Genomic DNA, 22,909 nt, shown 5'->3' with positions numbered 1-22,909 from the left:
CACAAACAAACAAAAATACTGTTTTCTTTGTATGTTCTGGATTGTTGTTTCTGAATTTTCTATATTTAACTTATTTCTTTTTCTTTTTTTTGTTTGCATTTCATTTTTCAGTAAGTGTTTGTCTAAATGTACATTTCCAGAATGTTCTTATTGTCAATATTGTCAGTTTTTGTGTTGCATTTTCTGAATATATTTTTCTGTATTTTTTACATTTTCTTAATTTTTTCTATACAAACTCTGTATTTTGTGCAATTTAGTATGTTGATCTATTCCTTCATTTCTTTTTTATTTTCCAAACTTGTTTTTTTCTTCTTTGCTTTTTTTGTATTTGCTTATTTATCTCTATTTTCTACATTTATGCTTTGGTATTTTCTGTTCTATCTAAGGTATATTTTATATTTTTTGTTTTCTTTTCTTTAGTTTTCTTAATTTTTAGTATGAATTTTCTTTCTTTTTTTTTCATGGTCCCCCGCCCTAAAACATTTCCGTATTTCCCTTTATTTTTGTGTATTTCTATTTTGTTTGCCAGTAATTTCTGCATGCATCCTGTATTTTCTACATTTTTTTCTACATTTTATTAGATTTATTAGTTTAATTTCTCTATTTTGCATATTCATGCCAAACCACATATTGCACATTTCCTAATATGTTATACAGAGCACAAACAATATTACCAAACAATATGATCTACTATTATAATAGTAAAAAAGTTTTTTTAATTCATGGAACATGTTTGTTTCGATCGAACAGATTAACATCAAACAATCTTGTGTTGAATTTTCAAATGTCAACAATTTCAACAATTTGATGTCATTTTGCAAGAGCATCTTACACGTCCTGAACCTTGCATGTGTGTGATTGAAAGTGATCAAAACAAGAATGGGAGGTGTTGCTTGTTGTTTTTTTACTCTTTCATGGCCCTCCATTTTCCACAAACGTGCTCTTCCATCTCCTCAGCACTTTAGCATAATCGCATCCACATCGCTGTGATGGAGCACACTTAGGCCTGATTAGGACACACCAACGCACGCACGCACGCACGCACGCACGCACGCACGCACGCACGCACGCACGCACGCACGCACGCACGCACGCTGGGCGCCACTTAAGCTTTATTACATGTCTGACTGTGTTTCTAACATGTGCGATTATCCACTTGTGGAGCCGACGCGGACGCGTGCGCAAAGAGCGACGGCATCAGCGGGAAAGATTACAACATTGTGACAAGGCTCGCTATTATCCAAGAGGAGACTGAGGGCAAAGGGGAGGCGGCGCATGGCGCGGCGTCCGATGCTAGGGCGCCGACGGCCGAGCTAAAGCTAGCATGCATGTTGACTTTTGTCCCATGTGGTCGAGCGCAGCATTGTTGAGAACAAAATGAAGTCAAAGCGCAGAAAAGTGGAGACTGAGGTGTCAAGTTGATGTGTTTGTTGATGTGTCACTGCCTTTCTCTTGCTTTTTTAGAGTTTATTCTTGAGGATTTTGTCTTTTGTGAAGTATTTTCATCTCAATTCATTTTTCAATTTTTTTTTATCTGTATTGTCTGCATTCTTTTTGATGTATTTGGTTAATTGATTTTGTAGATTTATTTTTTCAAAATGTTTTCCTGTTTATCCTGGATTTATTGTCTATTTTTCTGATTTCATATTTATTTGTTTGTTGCCTGTATTTATAATTGAATTATCTGGAGTTTTTTTTTTTTTTTTTTTTAAACAACATTGTCTGTATGTGTTTAATTTTTTTTGGGGGGGGGGGGGGGGTATGATTGTTTATCTTTTTGCAGTATTTTTTCAACTTTTACTCAATTTTTTTATAACCCATACATTTTTGTTTCTTGATTTGCTCTCTCAAATTTTGGGATTTTCGTAGTTCTTCTCCGGGAAAATTTTTATTTTGTTCTTTTCGGTATATTTAACTGCATTTGCTGTTTGTTTGTTTTTTAGCTGAATTCAAAGAATTGTTTTTACTGTCTAACGTTTTTCTGCAATTATTTCTGTATTATTATTATGATTATATTTATTCATTTTTATCTGAATTGTCTGTGTGCTTTTCAGTAATTTCTATGTTTGTATTTCAGCCTATTGAACGTACATTGAATGTATTTTTTTCTTCATTTTCTTATTTGCTGTATTATTTCTGTATGTTTTTTTTCTGTTTTTATAATCTGGAACTTTTTCTCACTTGTTTTTATTCAGTCAATAATCTATTGCATATTTGTCATAATTGTTTCAGTATTTTCACTACATACCTTCTGCATTCTTGTCCATTGTTTTGTACGTATTTGGAATGAAACAATGAATCGTTATACTTGGCAATTACCTTTTGACATCAAACTAAACTTCTTTCAGCCTAGCCCATCAAAAAAAAGTACTCTGAAGGAACCGATTCCACTTGGATAATGATGCTGACCTCCCGTGACCCAAGCAGAAACTTTTAGACGGAGAACCACCAAAATTATGAGAAAAAAAAAAAAGCCCTCTCCTGCAAGAGGCTTGATTGTTATGGAAATGCTCTTTGGCGGTTTGTTTGCACCGGCGTCTTTTGTCACGCCGATACGACAACGAGGCAGACACCGACGCACCGCCCAGAATGAATTCCTTTCAGCCGGCCAAGCGACAACGCATTTGTTTGTGGGGATAAAAGGCGGGTGGGAAGCGCGGCGTCGAACCCTCCAAAACACACCTGACAACCAATTTTGTGTAGCCTCCATTTGAGGCCCTTTTTTTTTTTTTTACAAAATGGCTCCCTTTCCAAGGGTTAGCTGACATGAGCACAAAGTCAGAAGAGGACACGTGGCGTGTGCACGCCCGACCACTAGTTGGGGATGACGAGTTTAATTGGACATTTTTACATGAGTATTTGTTTTGCTAATTTTCAAATGTGTGTTTTTTTTTTTTTGGTTTATTCAGTCAATTTTTTTTTATATTTTCTGTTTACTTTGTCTGCAGTTTGAATATTTTCTGAGTCTTTTTCTCTCACTATTTTATGTATACAAAGTATTTAAAATAGAACAATTTCTCGACATTTTCAATTTGAATTCATTTTCCTATTTTGGAGGTTTGCTTCTGGCTTTGCTTTTATTTGATGTTCTGTAGTTACTAATTAACGTTCTTTGTGTTTTTCTTTATTTTTAATGTGTTAATTGTATTTTTGAATGAAACAATTGTTTTGTTTGTTTTTAGATTTATTTTCTGCAGTGTCTTTCTTTTCTGTATTTATTTTGCAATATTTTCTTCATTCAGTTTTTCCCGTATTTTCTCTGTGTATTTTATGTTTTTTATGGTATTTGCTATATATTTTTTCCATTTCAGTATGTGTACTTTTAAGTAGTTACTCCATTTACGTATATTTATACATTTGAAAGTCAATTTTTTTTTTAAATTTTCATCTGCTTTACTTTTACATATTCTACACGTTTCCTTATATTTGCTGTATTACTTTTTTTTCCTGTATTTTTCCTGACTTCAATATTTGCTGTATAGAAAATGCACCAAAAAATTCAGGTGAAAAAATAAGTCTGTCATTACTTTGTGAGTTTCTGCGCCGTTTTGTTGTTGTTTTTCCCTCAATTTTTCCTCTATTGACATCACATATTGTATAACAAACTTTTCATATGGTACAGTCCGCATTTTCTGACATTTCCAACAGAGGTGGTCCACAAAGTAGCGTTTCTGAGCAGTCCTACTTTTTTTTGCTGTAGAAACGTGACTTGGGTCGACTTGAGTTGATTGGTCAGCAAAGCAAACCGGACCGCTACCTTTTTAAATGTTTGCATTGTCCCGTAGGAGAAGTTGCTGTCGCAAAACGTTCCCGGTGTCAGCGACTCCTTTGCCGACATCTCATTTTGTGTTTTCGCACTCTCCCGGCACGCCGCATGCATATTCATGAGCGTGTTATTTGCATTGCCGGCTCCTGAAAAGAGGCTGAGTACACAAAGGTGACAGCCATCAAGCTCAGGAGGCGGCGGCGGCGGCGGCGTTGAGCGATGACAGGAAAAAGGTGGATGGGGGAGTCGAGCAAAGAAGTCAAAACAACGGGAGGGGAAAAAAAGCCAGCGGAGATGGAAGATTTGCATTCCTTCCTCGGGTTGAACTCAATTTTCCCCTTTGAAGAACCCTTGAAAAAGGCAAAATGAACTCAATGAAAAAGGCGCTTTCATTCGGTTTCTTTGCAGGGACGCTAGCAGGATTTTTTGTTGTTGTTCTTGTAAGAGAAATTGGCCAACCATTTGAAGGAGCCCTCAAATGAGGCAAAATAATCATAAAACGGCCACTCAAACAAAACGGTCAATTTCCTTCCTGTGTTTTTTGGGCCGAATGTCTTGTGGGTCTTTTCGTGCTAGACGTGGCTACTAAATGTTAACTTTTAATTCCGGCGGTATTTGTGAGTTCCCAAACTCCCGAGAATGCATCTTGTAACGAGCTTGTTGATTTCCACCGATGGTTCGGACCAATCGCAGAGCCACATTGTGTTTGGGGGCGGGATATGCAGCTCAGCTGTGACGAAACCAGGAAGCCCGCGCCAACGCTAGGGGAAAGAAACAAACCTAGCGTGGACGAATAGACGCTAAATTTAATTGCAAACATTTTCAACGGCTCATGTTATTGATCCTAAAATGGCTAAAACTTCAAAGCTAATTGGACGACTTCCTGTTTCTTTTCAGGCATGGCTTCTATAGATTTTTGGGTGGGTCTACTCATGATAGACGGGGCTCCTAAATTTGAAGTACAATTCGGATGCTGAAGTTTTAAGAAAAAAAACTTCGAAGGACGCTGAAAATAGCGAAAATGATCCGATTCTGGCCGCTTCAAAAGCAAAATGGCTTCCTTTGTCTTTTCAGGCTTGACTTGAGACTTTTTGTGGGTCTACTCATGATAGACATGTTTGTTAAATGAAAAAACAGAAGGGAAGACTTTGCAAACCTACCTGAGGATGAACTGCTCAACGTGCGACTCTGTCTTCATGTAGACCGCGAACGCCACCGTCTTCCCCAGCCGGACCGGACTGGGTGGCACCAGGACGTCCACGTTGTGGTCCAGAGTCAGCATCTCCCCTTTGGGTGCCACCGGGCCCACGCTCATGGCCACCGAGCCGGCTTTCTGCATGTCCTGAAGTCCTCCTTCCACCAGGGGGCTCCACGGGCTCATGCCCAGACCTCCGAGAGGCCCGGTGTTCACATTCGGACCCTTCCACGGTTCATTCACAAAAGAAGGACACTCCAGTCCTGCTCCCTCCACTGGAATAATGGAGTAGTACACATCCAGGGAGGGCAGCACGCCCTCCGCCGGCCGTCTTTTGGCCTGCAAGGGTACGAACCAGGCGGGGGGGATTTCCAAGCGGACCACGCAAACACCCGATGGTCCCGCCAGTCGGCAGCCGGCCGAGGGGGCCGCCTCGCTGGGGTCTCGCACCGCCAAGGCTCGGACGCACGGGAGGAGGCCTGGGGGAGGCGGGTCGAGTTCGTCCCAACGGCGGCCCACCAAGTAAAACAGAACCTGCGAGCCAAATGGAGAAACATCATGAAAAAAAATTGCACCGGCGAGGCTGCAACAACATCTGAGAGAAGACAAACTTTGTCATGTCACATTCGTCGCGTGTGTCGTATGCAAATGAGTAGGATGAGCCCAACATGGCCACATCAAACGAAAATGGCAGACTTCCTTTTCAGGCATGGCTTCTATTGACTCATTTGTGTTGCTAAACAAAACCGGCTTTGGTGCTGAATTTGTCCATCGAATTCGTTTTTGTTGGTTGCCTGACTGGAAAACTGCGGTTTTAAAGCCAAGTATGACATTTCCTGTTTGTTCGTCTACTCGTGATTGGCACGCCTGCCAAGTTTGATGTTGCCAAGTAGCTTTGGGGATTGAATTTAAAAAACAATCAAAGGTAAGCAGAACCCAAAAAAGGCTGCTTCGAACCAAAATGGCTGACCTACTATTTGTTTGGGTCAGACGTCCTTAAGACTTTTTTTCTGTGCCAACCAAATTTTAGAATGTTAAATGAACTGTTTCAAATTGGCCATGAGGATTCTAAAATGACCACTTAAAACCAAAATGGCTGACTTCCTGTTTCTTTCCAGGCATAGCTTAAAGACTTTTTTTGGGGATCTACTCATGATAGACATCCCAACCAAATGTCCTGTTGCTAAGCGGAAAAGCCTCCAACTGTCCACTTGTGAAAAGAAATACCTGAATCCAGGGCTGCGTGGATCCCACCTTGGGCACCACCACGTGACCTTTCACCTTCCAATTGAGGGTGATGTGACTGGCGACGGGCTGCAAACTGGGCGGCGGCCCCTGCAGCAGCTCCACGGGGATCTGCTGCTCGGCGCTCAGGTTGCCGTAGCCGCACGCCACCAGGGGCGGGGCGTGCGGCGCGGCCACGCCCGCTTCCAGCCGGTGGAGCAAGAACGGCTCGGCGCGCGACGCCAGGCTCCAGTTGCGCGTCCCGTCCTGGTTGGCGTCGCGCAGGAAGAAAGCGGAGTCCACGCCGCTGAGCCGGCACTGCGCCGGCAGGTAGGCGGGCAGAGAGGCGGAGAAGTGAGGCGGGGCCGAGTCCGGTCCTGCTTGGCTGGGACCGGATGGTCCAGAGTGACCGCCGCATACTGAAAGGAGAAGAACATGAGGTCAGCGAACACAAATGCAGGAAGTCCAATCGTTACTAAATAGTTTGACGTCAAATTTGGTCGGCGCGTTTTTCTTGAGTTGGCCGATAAAATAAGTTATGCCTGAAGGGAAATCAGGAAGTTTTGCAATTTGATTTGAAGTCGCCATCTTGTGCTCATTTAGCCGTTTACATTTTTAGACAATTCAGCTCCAAAAACCTTTACTTTGCAATATGAAATTTGCTAGACATGTTTATCATGACTAGACACGCAAAAAAAGTCTCTCGAAGCAATGTCTGAAACGGCGCCCCAAGTCTTCCATTTTGGTTTGAATCGGCCATTTTAGGATCACGTTGGTCATTTCCAGGCGCCGTTGGAATGGGTTGAAAATTCTGCCCCAAAAACCTGCTTCACTTTGCAAGACCAAATTTGGCAGACGTGTTTATTAGGAGTAGATCTACAAAAAAAAGAAGAAGAAGAAGAAGCTTGCCCAAGACACAAGGACGATGCTAAGATTCTGAGTTTGACTCATCATGAAGCCCAAAACTCAAATAATCAAACAAAATTGTTTGCAAATGATGACTTTAAAGCCAACGTGAGGTTTCGTTTGGATTCGACTTCATAAGTAGACCAACAAAAACAAGCCATGGCTGAAAAAAACACAGCAAGGCAGACATTTTGGTTGAGGACGGCCAATTTAGGATCATCGTCCAGATGTCCTACAAAAAGAAATGCATCAGAGAGATTTTGTGGGATTGCTGCAAAAATCGTATTTGCATTTACTAGTAAGATGTATGTGACAAAGTGCCAGTTGTGGGCAGTTTATGGCGGCAAAATTCACTCATCACGCCACAAGATCACATTTTGACCAAATGTTTCATAAAGCAGTGACGTGAAATTCAGAAACACCAAACACTTGTACACAGAAGCAGTGTGAAGAGGGACATTAGCATTAGCATTAGCATTAGCATTAGCATTAGCGCATCAGCAATCAGCTTGAAAGGACGACATTTAATTAAACGTATTTAAATGAAAGACATTTTGTATTGGCGATTTTTCCAGGGGTTGGAACAAGACTTCCAAAAAGCTTTTGAAAAATGAAACCCTGAAGCTTGTTTCATGTCGCAAAATAGAATTTGCTGGGCGTGCCCAACATGAGGAGAGCCACAATCTTATGCCTGAAAACAAACAGGAAGTCAGCCATTTTGGTTTGAAACTGTCAAGCTAACTTAGCCATAGCAATATATTAGCTCATTTGAGCTTTTTGGAACGAGCTTCAACGGGGATGTTTTCGCCCTCCCGTGTTTATTATTGGCAGTTTTATGCAAAAACGTCCGATCCCGAAGAACCTTTCTCATGTTGCGTGACGAGCAAAGACAAAAAAAAAACATGAATTTTTAATGCAGATCCGGCACTCGGTAAAATGGTCACATTGTCCTTTTTAGCGCTGTTTGCGCTTGTGGTGGAATAATGCATGAACCCACACACATTTGGCGTCATTTAGCCGCGTCACGCCACATCCCGGGAATTATTCCCATTTGGACCCGAGCGCGTCGGTTCTCGGCGTCGCACGGGGATGCAACTGACGCGTGGCTTCCTCCATCCCCAATTCCAAAAGGATTTACAGCAGCGCGCGGCCCAAATGACACACAGTGCTCGCGCACAATATATTCCCGCGCACTTTATGATCCAATTCCAGCAGTATTTACGATACAATTCAGGGAGGTTGCGAGGGAGGATTACTGCGGCTTTTTCTGGCCTATTTCTTATCAAAAGAAGACAAGGTGACAGCGTTCCGCCAGGAGAGCAACTTTGGATCTTTTCTGGAGCCTCTTCGTTCAAATCGGCAGACGTGTTCCGTGCGCTTGCCAAATATGCGCAAGCTGCCGTTAATTACTGCTTGACGACATGAAACTATTTTACGCTTTGTTTCTTTCCATTTGTTGGTCAGTGAAGAGCCGAGAGGCTTTTTTTGAGGGTTCACACGATAAACACTGGAAATGCACATTTATGGATGCACTCATGATATTTTAGTTATTTATTTATTTATATAATTATTCATCAAGTGAATTTTGTTGTCTCCAAACATATTTTAAGTGCATGTTTTGATTAGATTTTTATTTATTTATTATTATGTTCAATGTATTAAATGCAGTTCAAATGTTAGCATTTTTTTTTTTTAATCTTGTACAAATAAAATCAGTGCATTATTCTATTTAATAGACTAATTGATGCCAATCAATCCATCGACTTTTTTTCCAACATGATTGAATCCTACAAAGGAGGCTTCTGAAAATGATTGTTAAATATTTTTACTTACATTATTTTACAAATGTTTCTTTTGTTATCAATATGCAAATGTTCTACTTGTAATTTATTATTATTATTAAATGATGTGCGTATATCGCTTGCGTGAAAATGTATTAGCGCCCCAAACGGACTCCGTCACCCCCCCTGGAAAATCGGGGGAGGAGAAAACAGCACACGAGTTTCCTAATCGACACCAAAACGAGAGGAAACGTCGATCATAAGTTAGTACGCACACAAAAAAGTCATGGCCACAGAAAGTCGGCCATTTTGGCTTGAAGCGAATGTGAATTCCAGCGAATTGGTCCAAATGAGCCCAAAAATGATTGATTACTGGATTTCATTATCGATTGAATGATCGATTGATACGCCCATTCAGTATCATCGGTCGTCAAAATCGGTCTTCCCCTTTCAACTCATACGCGCTTGTCTACCGCAGCGGGCTTTTGCTGGAGCTGTTCCGGTGCCAATGACGGCGCTTGATGCCGGTTCCAATGGGCGGCCAATCACGCTGCCAGCTCGCAAAGATGTGACATCGGGCGCGGCGCCACCTGCTGAGGTGACGGCAATCTGCTCCGCCGTGCGCTCGAAAGTCCCCAAAATAAGTTCATATTTATGCGCGGCGCCAAATGACCGTCAAAATGGCGGGTTTTTTCCGTAGCTCGGTTGCGCTAACGCTTCCATCAAGGGTCACAGTGTGTGTGTGTGTGTGCGTGTGTGTGCGTGTGTGTCATCTGCTCTCAATCCCTGTACGGGAGTACGACATATGCTTCATGAAATTCCTGCCGACACACGCACGCACGAGCGCGCATGCGCACACACATGCTAGCTTTTGGTCGGAAGCAGCCATTTTAGGGTCATTTTGGCCGTTTCGAGGAGTCCTTCAAAGACAAAAACTCCTCTTTTTCCGATTCCTACCTCCGATACTACACAGACAGATGGATGATGGTAAATTGTGACGGGTTGAGTGTTGGTTATGAGCACGGGTGGCGAAGATTTGGGACTCATCACAGAAAAGCAAAACTCTTCCGATTAAAGCGCAGGGATTCAAAATGGAGCCCCCGCAGCAATTTCGCTCAGCGACATGAAATTTGCCGTACATGTCAATCATGAGTAGACCAACCAAAAAGTCTCAAGGAGCCATGACCAAAAATGTACAGGAAGTCGGCCATTTTGGTTTGAAACGGCAATCTCAAGGTCCATTTTTGGCAAGCTGCAACCACAATCACCACTTCAAGAAAACTCAGCCCCCAAAGCCTGTTTCACTTGGCAACATGAAAGTTGCCAGACATGTCAGCCATGAATAGGCCAACAAAAAGAGTCTCAAAAAGCCATGACCACAAATGTACAGGAGGGCCGCCATTTTGGTTTGGGGCAGTCATGTCCCAGTCCTTGAGACCTTCCGGTGGACCGTCAAGGACAGCAAGTTTTTGAAAATGCAGTTTTTTCGCAATATGAAACGCGGAGGTCACGTCTGTCACGAGCAGACCCACGAAAAAGACAGACACGTGGCCGTCGGCCATTTTGGTCCAACGTGGCCATCCTGGGGTCAGTTTGGCTCCTTCACGGGTCCTTGGAAGCCAAAATTGTCCTGGAGATTTTGTGGCCTTGCCGGCAAATTCCAAGCACGACGCGAGACAAACTCTTTGAGTGTCATTTGTATTCAGCCGCGTCGGATGTCATGAAAAAACATCAGAATCTCCTCCCGGCTTGTTTCTCATCTTGCGCCGTCAATACAAGTCCCCCCCGCCCCGCCCGCGCGCCATCCGCGCCCGTGCACCCGCCCTGCGCCGCTCTGAGGTATCACTGCTATTATTATTATTTGTGTGTACGTATGCGTGTGCGTGATGCGTCGCGATGGCGAGCCCCAGACAGCGCCGCACCGTCCCACCCTCATTATATTTTCACACTCTGCTACGCTCGCACATTGCAAAGGAAGCACACGCGCGCGCACACACACAGATGTTTGTGTGTGTGTGTGCGTGCGTGTATTAGTGGTTTGGATCCACCAGTGCGGAAAGGTGTCCTTTTTTTTTTTGGGTGGCGTTTGGAAACAAGTCGCTGCTCACGTTTTGTAAATTGTTCTTTGTTGGTCTGCAAGGGGTTCGACACTGAGAACTCGGACCATGTGCCCGTACGGGTCCCACTGGTCGAAACGTACGCAACGGAATGTGTGAGCGCGATCATCTCCTCTAATCTCTTTTTTGAGGCTGCATAGCTCGCAAGAGAGCCACAAATCTTGTGAGATTTCGCTTTGGTGGCGGCCATGCAAGGATTTGCCACACAAACACTTTCGGGCTTTGTCAAGGATTTGGGGGTGTTTTCTTTCATCTTTTTTTTTTTTTTTTTTACTTTTTTGGGTTTTATTTGATCTTTTTCTGGTGGACAAGCAATGGCCCAAAAAAAAAAATAGGAAAGAAAAGCGGGAAAAAACCCTTCGGGTCTCCTGGCGGCCCCGCGACTCTGGCTGGATTTTGGGGTGTTCGGTTTGGGTGAACGGTATGGGAATTCTTTTTTTTTTTTTTTTTTCTTTCTCACGCACGCACGCACGCACAAACACACATACAAAAAAAAAAAAAAAAGGGAGAGCGGTGATGATGACATGTCAAATGATCAATACTGAGATCTCCCAGAAGAAAAAAAAAAAAAAAAAAAAAGGAAAGAAAAGAAAAGCGAAACTACAAGATTTGCTTTTCCCTTTTTTGTTTTATTTTAAATTATTTAAGCATTTTTTTTTTTTGCATCTTTGTATTCCTTTGTTTTGTCAAATGAGCGAGCGGTCCTAAGCGTGTCTTGGCCTGGTTATGTTATGTTGTCGTCAGGCGGAATTTCCACCTCCATACAAAGCATTCGTCCAATCAAATTCCAGAAGCGGCCGGCGACGCGTCCAACAAGCAAACGAAATGCTGAGCGAGAACGTTTTCTGAATCGGAACCGTATTAGTATAAGAATCGTTCTTATCGTCCGTTCCCTGAGGCAGATGATTGGTTTGGATGCACAAGATGGCGTCTGCTGCATCGGGCCTACTTTCCCGCCAAAAAAAAACAAACCAAGCGCGAGGACGTCGACAGATGGCGGCTGTTGATTGTTGGCGTGCAAAAAAAAAAAAAAGAAAAAGAAAAAAAAAATCAATGAATATAATATTCCTTCTGGTTTTCCTGTCACTTGTATATTATTAGCGTGTGTATGTGTGTGCATGTAAAAAAAAAACATACCTCCCCCAAGGCTTGCTTGTGTTTGCGTGTAATGTAATGTAAAAGAACCAAGTGCCAATATTTAACCAACACAGCATCGAGTATCACTTTGTGCTTACTCTCGCTATCGGCTGCTTGTGTGCGTGTGTGTGTGTGTGTGTGTGTGTGTGTGTGTGTGTGTGTGTGTGTATCCTTGGGAAATGGAACAGAATGGACATTTGTGCGCGTGTTGGGGGTGTAGAGAAGAAAAGAAGAATGGCAGATGGGCCGAGTCGTATCTGTACATCTGGCTGTGTTCCTGTCCAATTTTGCGAGCGCTCACACACACACACACACACACGCACACACACACACACGCACACACTCTCGCCCTATCTATCTAATGAGATCCATTTAACAACATGTTTATCAGTTTTTGATCTACGTTGACTTCTATTCAGATGCTTGGTTGGAATCTGGTGCCGAATTCAGGTAAATACTGGAAGTGAGAGATTTTTATGGGTGTGAACAAAAATAAATAAATACAGTTTTGTGAATTGCACACGTTTGCGTGCATTGCAGGTTGTGGTCCGGTGCCAAATTCAGGTCAACTGCGAAGTCGGACATTTGTATACGTTCAGTCATGGGGGGGAAATTGGGATAAACAATATAATTTGATATCATAAAGTATATTTGTTAACATGGTTGATTTTGTGCCAAATTCAGGAAAAGTGGGAAGTCTGAGATGACACAATTTAAAATTGAAATCACACACGTTTAGTTGGGATCATGTGCCGGATTCGAGTAAACCGCTGGTCGAAGTATTCGTATGTGTTATTGTTACAAAACAGGATGAAATGAAACGTTACCATTTAAAATGATATTGTGCATGAATTTGTATTTATTACTCAGATTTTGCTGGGACCCTGTGCCAGATTCTGAAAAATTGGAAGTTTGGAATTTTATAGATGTTGCGGAAATAAGAATAAATGTAAAACTAAAAATCAAATGCAAAAATAACATGAATTTGAATTTATTTCCATAGTTTGGGGGATCTTGTGGTTGATGAAACTGGCAATTTTTAAGTGTTGTTGGATAGTTGGACAGGATAAAATGGAAAAAAAATTATAATAATTTTTAAATCACACATATAGATAAACATCTATTTTAATGGATTTTATGCTGGATTCAGGAAAATCAAGGATTATGACATTTCCAAAATCACAAAATTGCAATTATTTTATTTAAAAAAAATATTTTTTTTAATTCTGCCCAATTTTACAATAATTTCCTTTTTGATGTTTGGTTACAACGGTGTGCCGGATTTAGAGAAAAGGTAAGTCTGAGATTTCTGAAGTATGATCAAAGTGGGAATAGAAAAAAAACAAGCAACAGTTTGAAATTGTATATCAAGCCACAATATTGTGGAAAATTTGACATACTTCCTACAAACGTTTACTTCTATTTTCTATTCTCGTTTGGTCCGGACCTGGCGTTGGAGGAAACATTTGCAAGTGGCAAATGGATCAGCTCGATTCACTTCACTCTCAGTGATTGATTGTCTTATTATTGAAAATAATCATGTCATAGGCGCTTTCGGAGGGCGAAAAAGGAAAAACAACATCAAACTGCAGCAACAATTGAAGGGAAATGACGCAATTAGATTCTCAAATCATTCGGTTCCCTTCTTTACAATTGTTGGGTTCGGTATCTGGTGCCGGGTTCAGGTAACAAGTCACAATATTAAAAACAATGCAGTCAAAGTTGACCTACTCAAATTGCTCTCATTTTTTAGGTTTATTTGATTTCAACGGTTGGTTGATGAAGGATGACGGAAATGTCCTGTAACGATGCGCAAATGTGTGTTTTGGGGTCAAATATGGCCCAATAGAGCATCACCTTGGCCCGGGAAAGAAGAGTTTGCGCCGCACTGGGAACGGCCAATGAAAAGATCCATCACGGCCCGATGTTCTTTGAAAGAATGAAGTCCATTGATCACGCAGATGCCGCGCTGTCTGCAAAACTTCCCACCGCGGCGGAGACGGCGGCGGCGGTTGCGACGGCGTTCCACGTGAGAGGAAGGCAAAAAAGATAATAGAGCGATGGAGAGAAGGATGGACTTTCTATTTCGGAGCCCGGCATTTATCAGGGGGTTTATTTTGGCCGTCTCCTTTGCCGTCCTCGTTCTCTCTTTACGCTCTCGACTCACGTGAAAGATGGCAAAACGTCAAAGAGGAAGCGAAATGTTATCCTGCGGAAGCGGCCGATAGGAAATAAGACCTTACATTAGGAGGGTTCACGCGGAGTCGCCAGAAGAATCGGCTTGGATGCGAATATAAGCACACATTGGCAGAGGCGGAACGTGAGTGGTCGAGGGTGGGAGGACCGAAATGCATTGAAACAGGAATCAAGTGCAATGCGCTATTTTAGTAACCATAGCAGACAGACAGAAAGGTGACAACCATGACTGGACGGGAGGTGAGTAGACTGGACGCCATGACTGGAACGGAGCGTGACGTGACAGGACTTGGCTGGGGCTGTGACGAGGACCACTTGGTTAGCTGTGACATTAAAGACTTGGTTAGCTGTGACTTGGTTAGCTGTGACGATGACGACTTGATTAGCTGTGACATTAAAGACTTGGTTAGCTGTGACAATGATGACTTGGTTAGCCGTGATGTTGACGACTTGGTTAGCTGTGACATTAAAGACTTGGTTAGCTGTGACTTGGTTAGCTGTGACGATGACGACTTGATTAGCTGTGACATTAAAGACTTGGTTAGCTGTGACAATGATGACTTGGTTAGCCGTGATGTTGACGACTTGGTTAGCTGTGACATTAAAGACTTGGTTAGCTGTGACTTGGTTAGCTGTGATGTTGACGACTTGGTTAGCTGTGACGATGACAACTTTATTAGCTGTGACGATGACGACTTGGTTACCTGTGACTTGGTTAGCTGTGATGTTGACGACTTGGTTAGCTGTGACTTGGTTAGCTGTGATGTTGACGACTTGGTTAGCTGTGACGATGACAACTTTATTAGCTGTGACGATGACGACTTGGTTAGCTGTGACTTGGTTAGCTGTGATGTTGACGACTTGGTTAGCTGTGACTTGGTTAGCTGTGATGTTGACGACTTGGTTAGCTGTGACAATGACAACTTGATTAGCTGTGATGATGACGACTTGGTTAGCTGTGACTTGGTTAGCTGTGATGTTGACGACTTGGTTAGCTGTGACGATGACAATTTGATTAGCTGTGACGATGACGACTTGGTTAGCTGTGACTTGGTTAGCTGTGATGTTGACGACTTGGTTAGCTGTGACGATGACAACTTGATTAGCTGTGATGATGACGACTTGGTTAGCTGTGACTTGGTTAGCTGTGATGTTGACGACTTGGTTAGCTGTGACGATGACAATTTGATTAGCTGTGACGATGACGACTTGGTTAGCTGTGACTTGGTTAGCTGTGATGTTGACGACTTGGTTAGCTGTGACGATGACAATTTGATTAGCTGTGACGATGACGACTTGGTTAGCTGTGATGATAACTACTTGGTTAGCTGTGACGAGGACGACTTTGTTAGCCGTGAATTGGTTAGCTGTGACGATGACTACTATAAAATGCTATTTTTAACTAAAACCCAAAGATGAGAGTGTGAGAGACAAGGTGGGCAACATGTCAACAATTAAAATGCAGCGTGAGTGTCCGACCCGAGTCGTTTATGTTTATCTACTTGCTGCGTGCACACACTACATTTGTTGATTGATGCGCCTGTCAGTGGGTCAGCGCAGTCACATTTCCCCAGACACGGTCCGGCTACCTACACACGCACACACACACACACACACACACACACACACACACACACACACACGCACACACACACACACACACACACACACACACACACACACACACACACACACACACACACACACACACACACACACACACGCAGCTTCCCAGTGTGCCCCGGCAGCACCTTTACATGGCTGCGCCTTAATGTGTGTGTGCGGCGAGGGGGTGTGAGGTGTCATCAGCAATCACACGAGCCATCACTTAAGTGTCATGTCGGCGACTCGCTCGCCATACGAGAGCGAGAGACGGAGCGCGGCCGCAGGGTGACAAAATGAGTGTCGCCCAAGAGTCAGCGCGACACAAAATCGTAGTTTCATCAAATTGAATGCACAAAATCCTCACAGGTTTCTTTTACGCATCCAAACAAGGCGGCGCGTGTATTGATTATATAACATGAACAATAGAGCACAATTCGTTTTGAGATGTCATTACTTTGTTTTAATGAATCGAGTGGTGACAACTTTGAACAAGAAAGACTACATTTATCACATTGTGTTTTTTTTCTTTACAAGATTGATGCTACTTTGTTTGAATTAACCAAATTTTGGACAAATGATTGTGAATAGGGTTGGGTTTTAAAAAATCGAATCATCGATATCGAATCGATTTTCCTTTCGAGCCTGATATTGATTCATAAAACCATGAATTGATTTTAATATCTCTTTTTCCCATAAATTTAGAAGAAAATAGTTCTTTTTCTCCTATATTTTCTTACATTAATTTATTATTTATTTATTTAAATTATTGAATTAGAACTATGAAAATATTCCATCTCATCCTTGCTGATGCCAATGTTTGCGTAATACTTAAATGATTATAACACTAAATGGTTGAACCAGTTACTTCCTCCGCAAAATTTGATTTGGAATGAAATGTTTGTGGACTTTTTATCATGCATTTTTATCCACTCTTTTGAACTTCATCACAAGCGTGTCATTACTTTGTTTTAACAAACCAATTGCTGGCAAATTTGGGCAGCTCAACATTTTCAAGTATCACCAAAGACCAAATGTAAATCAATGAAGTTATTGTTTTGATCTGTGTGAACTTTGTTCAAAGACAGACGTTACTTTGTTTTAGCAAACCAAGTGTGCTGACAATGTTGGGTAACATATGATCAACATGACAACCCGAACAACCCATGCAGACCAAATCTCAATGTAACTCACAACTCGCTGCTTCCTTCATTTCGCTGACAAAATAGTCATTACTTTGTTTTAATAAAGCAAGTGCTGATTAATGTCAAAAAATGACCTAAAATGGCTTCGCTTGGAACCAAAAGGTCAGGCTTCCCGCGCCATGTCGAGGCTTCTTGAGACGTTTTGGTGAGTGTGCACATGACAGACGCGCTCACCGGCTGTCATGTTGCCACATCCGGAAGGCTTCAGGGGCCGCATTTTGGAAACAAGCTCGCCGGGATGCTCGGGAGGATTTCTGCCGCGGCGGGAGAAAGTGTCATAAACGGAGCCAACAGCGTCTCAGGCCCCAACAAACACGGCAGCCGACGCGGCGGCTCGAGAGAGAACCTCTCAAGCTGAGCAGAGTGGGTCGGGCCCGGGATCACCTGGCTGGCTGTGAATCACATGGGAAAAAAACAAAAAAACACCCAGCATTCATCTCCACTGGCGAGAGCCAACTTGTAAAAGTTGCTTGTTAAAAAAAATAAAAAATTAAAAAAAGGTTCCCGCAGCCTGGAGCTACTTAATGGACCAACAGGAAGCGAGCCAGGAAGAGGAGGAAGTGATGGCCACCACTCAAGCATTCACGACCACCGAGATGTTGAAAGAGCAGAATCGACAAAATTCTTGCCAGCGTTATGCAAATCCAAGCCGTAATCCCGCATTTATTGTATTACAACCCTAATCCGGTCACAATAATCCAATTAATGTACCACAATCACATTCAGATGAAAGATAGCAGGAAAGTCCACGAAGGATGGAAATTCTTCCCAATTTATTTTGGGGCCTTCTGTCTTGTTTGATAGCAATTCAGACAAAATTGGAGTTTGTCTCTGAAGCACCAGAAAAAAAAGGGCCAAAAAGCCCCCAAAATGGCCGACTTTTTTCAGATATCGTTTCTTCAGACTTTTTTTGTGGGTCTCCTCATCAGCAGGTTTCATGTTGCTACGGGAAAGCGGCTCCGGGAGCCGCGTTTTCAAAAAGTCTCTCGTTGGCAATAACTCACATTCAACCCGACTTCCTGTGTCCTTTTTTGACATGGCTTCTTGAGAATTTTTTGTGAGTCGACTTATAATAAACATGTCTTCCGAATGTCATGTTGCTCAGTTAAACCGGCTAAATGGGCTGAATTTTCAAACCATCTAAATGAGGACTCCTGAAAATAACCGCTTTGAGCCAGAAAGGTGCGTTTTCGTGCATCACTTCCTGAATTTTTTATCTGTGTCTCATTAAAGACATGTCTACCAAGTTTCATGTGACTACGTGAAAGTGGCTCCGGGATCTGCATTGTCACAAACTCTGGAATCCGAGTCCCCTGGAAATAACCCTGAAAGGGCCACTTTGAACCAAAATTGCAGATGTTGGGTGTCTTTTTGGGCGCGGATTCCTGAGGCTTTTTTTTTTGTGGATTTGCTTATAATAGACATTTTCCACCAAATGTCATATTGCTAAGTTAAACTGGCTAAAGGGGCTGAATTTTCAAACACTGTCAAGGAGGAATTCATTTTGCAACTCCTGAAAAAAACGTGAAAAGGCAAAAAAAAAAAAAAGGCAGACTTGCGGTGCATTTTCATGCATCGCATCCGTCAACTTTTTTTTTTGTAGGCTACGTAACCAGAGACTAAGCAATAAAAGAGAGGGTTCGGCAGAGGGTTCTTCAGAACGGGTAGGAGATTGTAATCTGTGCACATCTCTGTCCGTTCTCCTCGCGAGCAAAAATAATCAAAGTCTTTTGTCTTCCCCTTCTTTGTCTGTCTATTAAATGTTCTGGGTTGACTGAACCTGACAATTTTAGTCTCTCAAGCGCAAATTGTTATTAATATTATTTATTTATTTTATTTTATCATGAGGAGACGCACAAAGAAAGTCTTGGGACAGCATTACCAAAAACAGTCAAGAGGACATTTGATTCTCTTGGCACCAAGATTGGGTGTCTTTTTGGGCGCGGCTTCCTGAGGCTTTTTTTTTGTGGATTTGCTTATAATAGACATTTTCCACCAAATGTCATATTGCTAAGTTAAACTGGCTAAAGGGGCTGAATTTTCACTGTCAAGGAGGAATTCATTTTGCAACTCCTGAAAAAAAGTGAAAAGGCAAAAAAAAAAAGGCAGACTTGCGGTGCATTTTCATCGCATCGCATCCGTCGACTTTTTTGTGGGTCGACTTATGAGAAACGTGGCTACCAACGTTGCTAACTGAATCTGGCTTGCAGGGCAGAATTTTCAAAGAAAATCCGCAAAATGCTGCCGAAGAAATTTGTGTTCCTGCATGTTTTGGCAACCCGTCTAAGCGGGTCCATCGTACACAAGTAAGCTTGCTGTCCGCTTAGCAAAACGCGTCCGTTTGATCGACAAATCAAGACTTATTGCTCCGTTGCAGTTTTACAGGTTTTACAGGCAATGCACATGAAAGGCAGACCCGTCTTAAGCACGTACAACATTTCAAATATCAACTTCACATTGGCTTGGCAAAACATGTCCGTTAGCTTGAAAAATTGCAACGTACATTAGCAGGTGACGCTAATGTGCATTAAACGCACCCCGTCTAAGCGCGTATGTCAGTTGAGAGGTCACATTTTTATCGTCACTGCTAAATATGTCAGTTTGCCTTGTTTGATGAACAAAAAATGCTGTAAGCAATACCGTTCCACTTGTGTCCTGCAGGTAGCAGTTATGTGCATCAAACGCAGCCCGTCTAAAGTGGTTACATCCCTTAAAATGTCAGCTTAGCGTCTGCTTACCAAAACCGGGCCATTTGATTGACAAATCACGCCGTGGAAGACAACACATTCCCATTACAGTCTTGCAGGTAGTGATAACTCTGATTAATTGCAGCCCGTCTAAGCGCGCATGTCATTTAAAATGCCATCTTGGCTAAACATGTCTGCTGGACTTGCTTGATTGACCTAGCAGGCGATTGTGTTCCAGTCCACTTTGGCAGGTGGCAGCAACGTGCATCAGAGGCAGCCCGTCTAAGCAGACAAACCATGCGATACTCATCCTTTCCATTCATCTAGGTACAGTAGCAGTAAATCAGACTTTATGCAGTCCATCTAAGCGGGTAGATTATATTCATGTTTAGGTTAGCAATACATCCGTTTGATTTGTTTGACTGACAAATCACAACATAGCAGGCGATACCGTTCCATTCCAGTCCTCTAGGTGGCCGTCAAATATATTGCACGCAGCCCGACACTTCGACATAGCATGTGACTCACTCAAAATGTCACCTTAGTTTCTGTTCAGCATAACATGTCTGTTTGATTGACCAATCATGAAGTAGCAGGCGATACTTCCTGTTCCACTGGCGTCCTGTCGGTGGTGGTAACATGCATTCCATGCAGCCCATCTAAGCAAGGAAGTCTATTTGACTCGCAATTGCTCGACATGCCCTTTTTGTCAGCGTATTTGCAAAAGTACACGGAGGACCTTGCATCGACTTCTACAAGTTGACATTTGCCCCGACAACACCATTCATACCCGATCAATCATAACCTTTACCTCATCCAAAAGAAATCTGCAGCATGGATTTAACGATTTCACATAGCCTGGGAAAAAAAAAAAGACATATTTTTATGCATCACAATGACATGCGTGGCCCGGGGGCAACGTCAACACACGAGGTGTGAGCTAACACGTCACATTAGCCACGGCTCGCGTTGATTTGTTTGCCTCCCCTTCGAGCGGCACGGCGACTAAACGGACATGATAGGACGCACTTATAATTAGCCGGCTGATTGACAGTGTGAGCAGAAATACAAGTTGGATGTGTGATGTAGTTCAGCTCGACTTATTAGGATGCAATCATAGCCTGAAAATATCAAATGAGCATTAAAACTGATCAAAATATATTTTTTTTAAATCGCTTGATGGCTCCTTGTTGCTAGGCAGAATTAATACCATGCCTCCAAGTTACAACTCTGTATTAAATATAAAACAAGTAACCAAGACAACTGCTCAAATTATTATCAGGGTCATACCAAGGAAATTATTCCCCAAAAATATTACTAGACAAGTCCACAAATCACTTCTTTGTAGGAGTAAAAAATCAACGCAAACCAACAGAATTGCTGAATAACTTGTTGCCATGCAGCAAATCAAATATGTTTTTGTTTTGTTTTGAATCACAATAAAGGTGCTTTGACACATCCGAATCACTACTTTGTATTAAATATAAATGATTCATCAACGTCGTCCAACAGAATCGCTCAAATTTTGATTGGAGTCACGTGTTGCTAGGTAGAAATCATATCAAGGAAATTATTCCAAATAAATCGCAATTCAGATGAGACAAGTTTGATAAACGGAGTCCTGATTTGAACCACTACTTTGTATTAATGCAAAACAATAACATTTAACAATTTTCACAGTCACTTGTTGCTAGGCAGAAATCCTACCAAGGTAAAGATTAAAATCAAACAATCTTGTTCAATCACTTGACGACAGGCATACAAATAATAAAGAAATGACACCCAAAAAAAATTTAAATAAAGATCATTTCATAACTTAATCACTATTCTGTATTAAATATAAAACATGCACTAGCCCAGATCAATTGAACCAAATTATTTTCATGGTCACGTGTTTCTAGGCTTCATTTAGCCCCTAAAATGAAGCTGAGGAAATCGCTCCAAAAAGTCCAATCACTTACCCTGTATTAAATACAAAATATACATTGTATTGCAGTCCATTTATTTTGGTGGGGTGGAGGGGGGGGGGGGTCTTCAAGTGTTTGAGAAGTAGAAACAGAGGTTGTGATTTGTAGTCACACAGTCGCGTCACACTTGTGAATGCACAGCATGACTATGTGTGTGTGTGTGTGTGTGTGTGTGTGTGTGTGTGTGTGCGCGAGCGCGCGCTCGCACGCTAATGTTCGACTAATCCCTCAAAAATGGCCGAGACGTGACGCTAGGCAGCGCTGATGTTGATGGATGATTTCAACCACGGCAGGAACGTTAATTAGCGTCAGAGTCAGCGAGTCCCTAAAGAGATGCTGATGATGTGGCGCGATTTGTCTTTTTTCTGAAAGCAAAAAAATAAATAAATAAAAAAATCCAAATCAGCATGCATCAAAGGGCTCTGTTGTTGTTTTTGTTGTTGTTGTTTAAAGTAAATTTCCTGAGGTTGGACAAAGACAAACTCCTCCGAGAGTTTCTGCACACTCTTAACGTCGCCAGGCCATCTCAAATTTGGTGGGGCTGCCGATCATGAGTCGACCAATCAAGTGATGAGCTCCAAAATCAGAAAGGAATTCCGCCATTTTGGTTTGAAGAAGCCATTTGAATTTTGTTTACCATTCGAAGACAAACTCCGCCTGATTGAAATTCAAACCGCATCTTGCGACATGGTTTCCATTTTACTTTGAAGCAGATATTTTGGGCTCACTTCTCCCCAAAGATCAACTTCACTATGAGACTTTTTGAAAATTCAATTTTGTAGGTGTGTTTATAATGAGGAGACCCACAAAAAAGTCGCCAAACCTGAAAAGATACAGGAAGGCCATTTTGGTTTAAAGTGGCGGTTTTAGGGTAATTTTTGTTAGAATAAATGTAAATAAGTTTTATTTTATTTGTATCTATATATTTACTCTTTTAGTATTGCAAAGCTCTTGCAGCTGCAAAACAGGAACTGTGACATAATTACAAGATAGTGGCTGGAACATTTTGCGGTTAAACTGTTGAACTTTGACTGAAAATTTCAGCGCTGAAGAAAAACGTCGGCATTATTGTCTGCGCAACGACTCATACCCAGGATGATTGTCACGTTGCTGCTGCTTCCCCAAA

General features: G+C 42.2%; 1 protein-coding gene across 2 annotated transcripts in view; it reads right to left on the bottom strand.

Annotated features, from left to right (window-relative positions):
* The window catches only part of LOC144048811 (transmembrane protein 132B), a 126,714-nt gene that overhangs the window by 68,743 nt on the left and 35,062 nt on the right, over positions 1–22,909 (bottom strand). For both annotated transcript variants that reach the window (XM_077561191.1, XM_077561192.1), the window contains exons 2-3: positions 6,189–6,604; positions 4,927–5,495 (exon numbers count right to left, since the gene is read on the bottom strand). In XM_077561191.1, the coding sequence (XP_077417317.1) occupies positions 4,927–5,495; positions 6,189–6,604 (985 nt within the window). The remainder of the gene's footprint in view (positions 1–4,926; positions 5,496–6,188; positions 6,605–22,909) is intronic.

The sequence above is a fragment of the Vanacampus margaritifer genome, chromosome 3, assembly GCF_051991255.1.
Source record: "Vanacampus margaritifer isolate UIUO_Vmar chromosome 3, RoL_Vmar_1.0, whole genome shotgun sequence".
NCBI lineage: Eukaryota > Metazoa > Chordata > Actinopteri > Syngnathiformes > Syngnathidae > Vanacampus > Vanacampus margaritifer.
Note: the sequence above shows the minus strand (reverse complement) of the source record. Positions and strands in the feature narration are given on the sequence as shown.